The 8,226-nt window shown below is 33.0% G+C and overlaps 2 protein-coding genes across 2 annotated transcripts; both read right to left on the reverse strand.

Moving 5' to 3' along the window:
• Nucleotides 1–960: 960 nt before the first annotated feature.
• Nucleotides 961–2,042, reverse strand: LOC112508083 (protein FANTASTIC FOUR 3-like). The gene has a single exon (XM_025112862.1). It carries the CDS (start codon nucleotides 2,040–2,042, stop codon nucleotides 1,155–1,157), a length of 888 nt encoding a protein of 295 aa, XP_024968630.1. The 3' UTR covers nucleotides 961–1,154.
• A 3,829-nt stretch (nucleotides 2,043–5,871) lies between these two features.
• LOC112507724 (RAN GTPase-activating protein 1-like) lies at nucleotides 5,872–7,714 on the reverse strand. Its single transcript, XM_025112410.1, has one exon. It carries the CDS (start codon nucleotides 7,709–7,711, stop codon nucleotides 6,083–6,085), a length of 1,629 nt encoding a protein of 542 aa, XP_024968178.1. The 5' UTR covers nucleotides 7,712–7,714; the 3' UTR covers nucleotides 5,872–6,082.
• Between the last annotated feature and the right edge of the window lie 512 nt (nucleotides 7,715–8,226).

The following is an 8,226-nucleotide window of genomic DNA, read 5'->3' on the forward strand; positions in this document are numbered from 1 at the left end:
ATATATAGGACGTTTAAAATGCAACTCATCACATTTGTACAACCAATGCAACTCAATCAATTGAGATATTTATAGAAATGATGAGAATTCATTTATTATGATTTGAATATTTATGGAAGATGACTAAGATTTATTAATTATGATCGATACTTTATATTAGAAAACAATCTAAACTTTTATAAAATCATATATATATATATATATATATATATATAGGGTGGGTTCAAATAAAAACCACTCAATTTGTAAAAACCGTGAAAACCTTATTCAACCAATCATAATTTTTTATTTTATTCATTTTTTTGTAATTATGAGAGGTTGATTAACCATTTTTATTGTGGAGGGTGTTAATCATGGATATTATCATCTGCATTAATTTAAGTTTAGAGAAATACATGAAACAATTTCATTAAAATTTCATTAAGTAGTATATGAAACAATTTTATAACCACATATAAAACAACTTCATCAAAAAAAGTATTATATGAAACAATTTCACAAGATTAACAATTTCATAAAAAAATTTCATAAGATTAACGATGAATGAAAATAGTTTTTACGATTTTTATAAATTGGAATGATTTTCGTAGAGATTGAATTTACATAATTTATTATAAACTAAAAGTTGAAAGTGGACCTATTTCTGACATTTTACCACATTCTCCTCATACTAAATGTTTTCATATTTCCCATATTAACCCTTCCATTCCCATTCTTGTTTTTTCTTTTCTCTAATTATTATATTTATTAAAAATATAAATATTCCACGTTAAAATAATAAACACGATTTGCATTTTTCATGATTTTAACATGAATTAAATAATAAATATTTAAAAAAAACAACCATCAATATTAAATATCACAAAATAAATAATTTCAATTAATTATAACTATTACAATTTCTATTAAAATAAATATATATGATAAAATAAACTTAAACCTGCGTATTACACGTGGATATTATTTTACCAACTCGGGAAAATTCGGCTCGACACGATCCAACCTGACTCGATACGATTGTAAACTTAAGAAATGATGGATTGATAAATAGCATTTCAGTAACAACAGTTACGGTCTTATAAATCAACGTTATTATTTGCTAGTAATCGTCACTGAAATTTTGTAAGAACAACCGTCAACGCTTGTTTTTCTTTTCAAGAAATAACCACCCGAAGCAAACTCCAGTTTCCGATCCCTTTATTCCCATTCCCACTGTCTTTGCACCTGGTTAACCCAAACTCATTCGAGTCTTCAAACGAGCTCGGTAACTTAGACGGTCTATTTGATGCCCGGATTGCGGTTCTAACACCGCCGTTCGTTTTACTTCCGTCCGTCTCCCACCACCAACCACCACCGCTCTCCTCCACATCACCACCACCACCACAAACCTCTTCTTCACCGTTTTCATTTTTCATTTCAGCCCTTCCACTTTCGACAATTACACAACAGTCCTTCAACAATGAAAGCCTAAGTCTTCCATTTGTACGTTCAGCTTCAAACTTGGTACCACAATCGGAAACACTCACAGCCTTGATAACCAACCTCCCACCTTCCCTGTGAGGCCTCACTTTCACGGTGCCATCTGAGCCACTGATGGAGGTCAATGGCGGCGGGAAGCCGCCACCTCGACGGTGGCTCTCCACTTTCCGGCCAAAAATCCGAGCTTTCGACCGCCGTAAACCGCCAAACCTCTCTCTCTCCTCCCAACTAAACTCATCACTGCTCTCACTCACATCACTCCCTGTTTCAGTCCCCAAACTTTCCGTACACATTTCCAAGCTTTTGGTGCTCAATGCGGAAGCCGATCGCTTCACCATCGGATGAACGTAAACTTCTTCGGTCTTAACATGATTCGAAGATGGGTTTTCAAGAATATCACTGAAACTCCACCCATTGTTCTTGTTACCAATCACGGAATTCGGTTCGGGTTTTGGTGTTTGACGTAATTGGGGCGGACGAGGAGACGATTTGTGGGTTAAGAGACTGGAGTCGGGTCGCCGAGGAGGCTCGAGGCATGATTGCAAACCTTGAACTAAGGCCATATCAAGAAAACAGAGTGGATTTGGGTTATTCAAGAAAAGTTGTGGGTGATGGAAAGATCGAATCTTTATGAGGAATTGAAGAAAAGCCAAGTTTCTTTAGGGAGGAAATTGAGTTGTTTTTCAAGAAAATGTTAAAGAAAGTTGTGGGTGATGGAAAGATTGAATCTTGATGAGGAAAACCCAGAAGTTGTATTTGGTGGATTGGAAAGAAGTGGGAAAGTATGAGCAGAGAAGGGAAGGGGTTGATGGGTGTATTTATAGAGGATGATTACTGATTAGTAAGCAGCACATGACAAACACTCCTTTTTTTCAAAGAAATGCCACTGCAATTGATTCATCTTTTTCATGTAGAAACACATGAAGAAGGAAAAAAAAAAACATTATATATTATTAGAATAAATGCTTCTCCACGATATTTCGTCTAAGAAGAGATCTGAACCCTTGACCAATAAATTACGTTTTAAAAACATTATATCATCTCTTTTCTAAGACATCATTTTATTTGTGGAGCATGACATGTACATTTTCATAAATACATATTTTCTCACCGTGTTAAGATTGCATGCATACGCTTTAATAATTAATTAAAAGAGTAATCGTATAATGTAACAAAATAAATCTTTATTTTTATGTTTAGTTTTTATTATTTATCTTTATCGATATAATACGATTTTATGTGGTTTTGAAAAAGCGATAATGTTTTTATTTCTTAATGAATCATAGATTTGAAAATAAAATAAAATCAATATTAGTATCAAATTAATTATTTAATAATTCTCGTTTTTTTTGTGTAACTTGTTTAATTCATTTTTTTTATTATTTAATTTAGATTTAATAACAAGGTAATTTATTTTTTGTTTAATAATATAATTTTTTTTATAAAAATAATAATTAAACATTATGTTAAAACTCAATGATTATCTTAATTATATTTTAGATTTTCTATATTTAAAATGGATGTGTATCTTGTACTTGATCATGTTTATCTGCAATTAGTTACACATATTTAAAAATAGAGCTTAATAAATTGTACATACGCAAAATTACTTGTAATCTTGAATTTTAAGTAATATGCATCAATAAACAGTATTTCATGCATAAAAAATGGCTTTTGAGAATTTTTGACAAATGCTTTATAATATAGTATAGATACATGATATGTTTGTTTACAATCCATTTAGTTGCCAAAATAGATAAAATCATAAAAACCAAAAGGACAAAGAAATACATACAAACAAAGGGTAACTAAGGGATTGTTTACTAAACATTTACCCGGTAAGTGCTGACTGAGTAATTTTTCTTATCGGATAAACATGATAAGAGTCAAAAATATTACCCAGTAAGAGCAATGATAAAGATGAAGAGTTTTACTCAGTAAGTAAGGGTGACAACTCTTACCCGTATAAGTACTTACCGGTTAAGTTGTTGCATACGATATTATTTCAATGTACTACAATCTTATCCAGTAAAATAAAAATTACAGTATTGACTCCTAACCATAAGTGCTTACTAGGTAAACATTCAGGTAAACAACCCCAAAGATTTCCTCTGGTTTATATAACTACTGTTACTTCTGAATCAGTATTTTCTATGCTATATCTGTATTTCTTTTTTATATTATACTTGTATAAAAATAAAAACCCAAAATGCAAATGGGAAGCTTTATTTTGATTGGCTACAAAGAAAAGTAGTCACAATGATTTTTGAGATGACCAATAAAAACACAATCTTTTTTGGGCACACCCCTTCTTAGAATGCAAAAGTGAGCCAACATTAGACTTAGAGAGGATTCCCCCTTTGGTGATATTTTTAGGTCATCACTTTGCATCCTCCTCTTAAAATTGTGCCTTTTTTAAGACCCCTTTTCTATCTTTGTGTTTTTATATTAGACTCAATGTCTTGATAGTGAAAACCTAACTTAAAGAAAGATGGTTTAATTATTAAGGAATTGATACTGTGTGTGTGATTATAAAACAAAATTAATACTGGGTTCGATGGCTGCAAGGTCATATCATGTTTAAAGAAGAATAATTCAGTGTTTTACAGTTCAAAAGGTTGGTTTTTAATGCAACATAATCTAACGTCGGCAGACATTGAATCTTTGTCTTGGTAGTACAAGAAAGGTAGAAATGGTCGGCAATCAAGATGGATAGTTCAAATTTGGTATCCACTTCATAGCTATCTCAAATAATTTTTTTGTTTTTTATCGAACAATGTTTGTATATAATAGAAGAAATTGTTCTCGTAATTATTGGATATTTGATCTGATATTAAATACGAATATTCGAATATTAATGATTGGGAACATTGGGGCCCTCCAAAGCAATATCATTAGACAAGTTTACGTAGAAAGAAACCAAATAATTTTTGTCAAAAAATCAATATGAGGCTTACATTTAAACACAAATTGTTTTGTAAGTCATATTCACATGTTGAATTCAATCTTAAGATAGTTTGTGTAACGGTTTTTTGAATGTGATCGGTTTATAAAATTTAGGATCTGATTGACTCATGTTAAGAAATGAAATTATGAATGAAAATGACATTAAATGAATTTTATTCCCCCAGTTTAACCAAGAATGACTTCTGGAGAAAATGAACTCATTATATTATAAAAAACCAAGTCATTTCTTTTATTTTATTCTTATTGATTACTGCTTAATAACTCAAATCAAACACTTCCTTAATAAATTAAATGAAAATGAAAATAAAAATATGTTATTGTTTATATTTATTACATCATTTTAAGGTAGAGATAATGCTTTTTGAATAAATTTAATGCTTATGGATACTTTTCTTCGAGACAAAGGGTAGTTCTGTCATTTTAAAAATGGTTGGAATCATCTTCCAAAAGAATAACATCTTAAAAATAAAGACGATGAATTTTATTTAAAAATTAAGAATAAACATTATACGCAGACATCCATAAAGATCAAAGCAATTTTATGGTATTTTCATTATTTTGTTTTTAATAATATATTTATTTTAGTTATTTTTATTTTCCTTAGTATGTTAATTAAGAAAATAGTATTATTATAATCTGAAATAATTATAAGAACAATGGTGGTATTACTTTTACTTAAGATGTTATTTGTTTACCTCTTAATAATTCCATTAAGAGACAACCTTTGAACCGTTAAAAAATAAATCTTGTTTGGTAAAAACCTTCTGAATGAACATTTATAAACAATTATATTTCATTTTACACTATATCATAAGAGTCTCCTAATCATTCTGATCACTTAATCATTATATATCAAACCATCCAACAACTATCAAACAAATCCCTTATAGAATAATTTTTAAAATTTTGTACAATTTAATACAAATGAGTTTTTTCATTTAATTATTAAAAAAAAACCCTCTTATTATTATAGTTGTGGGGCATTTTTTTGGGTTCAATATACTCCCACAAAGAGTCAACGGTGATTATATAAAATATTAAAAATAATTATATTTTAATTCAGTGGTCAAATGATGATTAAAATAAACAAAATAAAAAATAAAAGCATCAAAATTGTACATATTTTTAAACCAATGGTCAAAATTAAAAGCTGATTCCCACTCACTTTTCTAATAGTAAACATTTTGATATAACTAATAATAATAAAATGATATTATTTCATTTGGATGGTTTCGTACTGTCAAAATAATTCAGAAGCTCTCGTGATATAGTATAAAATGAAATTTAATTGTTCAGTAATTATTTATAATGGAATTAGAACACTGAATGGTTAAAGAAAGCCCAAGATACAAAATCATTCAAAGGGTTTTAAAACCATTAAAAAGCAGACTTTTTGTGTCAAACGAATTCACCTTCAAGAATCACTCCCTTTTAAGGCTAAAACAACTTGAAACTAACATTAAAGAAAAGCAATGGAGTGCTAATGCAAGTACCAGAAAGAAACCTAAGAATTCAAGTGCAGATACAAAACAAATCATGCACTTTTAGAGTAACCCACAAATGGATTTTCTCTAAATATGTTATGAATCAAAGCAATGCAAAGGTAGAGAAGATGGTCATACCTAAAATGTGACCTCTATTCTTCTTGCTTGATTTGAAGCTCCTTCAGTTTGGATCCCAATTCATCATCACCATCAGTCTCTTCATCCGAACCGTCGAATGTTTGTCCTTCGGGGTCGTTTTCGTCCAATGGACCGAGCACACCCGGGGAATTCTTGAACATATTTTTCACATCATCCACACCTTCATCAGATAAAAAGTTACCATTAATATTCAGCAACTTAAACCCCGGTTTACCTACGACAGCCTGAGCCAGGACCCTGGCTCCAGCCCGTCTAATGCCATTCGTGCTCAGGTCAACTTCGGTTAATCGTGGAAACTCCGCTTCAAGAGCCTTAGCGATCACTATGGTACCCTCGTCCGCCAACTCATTCTCGGAAAGATTTATCTTGGTTAAAGATCCTTTTTTAGCCATTAAACAAGCCGCCAAAGCAGGAGCTGATTCAGACGTAATTTCGTTTCCAGCCATATCAATAACTTGGAGAGATGGAGCAGATTCTTTGAGTGCGTTAGCAAGAGCTAAAGTTCCTTCGTCTTCTAAATTCAAGTAACTGAGGTAAATCTCGTTGAGATTAGTGAACACGGATATGGACTTGCTTAAAGCAATCCCAGCTTCGACTCCGAACATATTGTCACAAAGATCAAGCTTTTTCAAATGGGTACATGTGGCGAGTGCCTCAGCTAGAGGAACGCCCCCTTCTGAGCCGACCCGGGCGGATGAACACCTGAAATCCTCGAGCATTGGAGATCTTTGCAGGAGTTCAGAAATGGCAACCGCCCCTTCGTCACCAGTCATGTTATTATGGAAATGAAGAATTTTGAGTTTCTTTGTGGAAGGAATCAGTTCACACACAGCCTTTGCAGCTTCTTCCGAGATACCGTTATTGATTAGATACAACTCTTCAAGATTACTTTGTGATCTTAAAAGCTTGTCAAACGCCCGAATCCCCTTTTCTCCCAATGCGTTATCCGAAAGGTTCAGATACCTGAGATCAGAACCTTCAAGGGCTGACGAAAACAAGCTCATAACTTCAAGGGCTTCTTCCTCTGGCCTCCCAGCAACAAAATCTGATAGATCAACTTCTGTTAATTGGTCCTTGAGAGAGACCAATACGGGTACAGCAACGCGGGCTGCATCCAACCCAAAGCTTCTATTGCTAAAACGTATCTTTTTATATTTGTTCCCAGGCTCCTGGAGTGGTTTTAGCAGTTCTTCGGCCTCCTCTGCCTTGAGGAAATCTCGACTGGCTCCAGAGATGTCAAAAAGAGTTTCATGGTCTGCTGTAACTGTAATGGTAGCTGTTTCAGACATGGGTACGGCTTCTTCTTCCTCCTTTACGATAGGAACTCTTTTCACAGCTTCCACCATAAGTGTACTCGATTCTTTAGCGTAAATGTGCACAGCAGAACTTCCATCACCATCTGGCTCCTTTTCAAAGTGTTGGTTCGCAGTGGCAAAGGCTGCAGACTCTATTCGCTTAGCATCTTCCTCTGCTTCTTCTTTAGTTAAAAGACCATACTTTCTGGATAAAATGGATGGAGTGGTAAGATTTCTGATTATACGATCCACAAGAACTTGTCTAGTGCTTGGACTGGGAGGCCACAGCTTAATTGAGTGAAAGCGATGTTGTGCAGTAAGCTCCATATTAAATAGCCTGCCACCATGTATTTCAAATGCATTAAGCTTCGAGTTTTAACTCAAACCATGAAAATGTACCGTCTTTTAAGCAAACAAAATGATAGATCGGACCTAAGCAAACATGATGTCTTTCTTAGAAGAAACACCACTAAATTGCATCACATGATGAGACCCACATTACCAAACAAGCACATGGACACAATCATACATATTGTTTTAACAACCATTCTATCACCCTTTTAACAAAGGAGAAAATTAGATGAGAAAAAAGAACACCAAAATGAGGACACAGGAAAGAAGAATGATAAAATCAGACTTTCTATATGTTACATTTACATGAATTTTGCACACCCATGTTCGAGGTACTCTTTGTTGCATCTAGACCCATTTTTATGTAATAATCATGTCCACTAATAATCAGCTTACCGGTCTTAAATTGCATCCCAGTCTAGTGAGTAGTGAGCTCCTGAGCTCTTGCCACCTCTCAACAGATGTTTCTCCTCCTTGTGACTCCTCTCTCT

This window comes from Cynara cardunculus (genome assembly GCF_001531365.2).
Source record: "Cynara cardunculus var. scolymus isolate 2C chromosome LG 2, CcrdV1, whole genome shotgun sequence".
NCBI lineage: Eukaryota > Viridiplantae > Streptophyta > Magnoliopsida > Asterales > Asteraceae > Cynara > Cynara cardunculus.

What these genes read in the sequence shown, in the direction of transcription:
- LOC112508083 (XM_025112862.1), bottom strand. Translation starts at nt 2,042, where the DNA reads ATGGCCTTAGTTCAAGGTTTGCAATCATGCCTCGAGCCTCCTCGGCGA.
- LOC112507724 (XM_025112410.1), bottom strand. Translation starts at nt 7,711, where the DNA reads ATGGAGCTTACTGCACAACATCGCTTTCACTCAATTAAGCTGTGGCCT.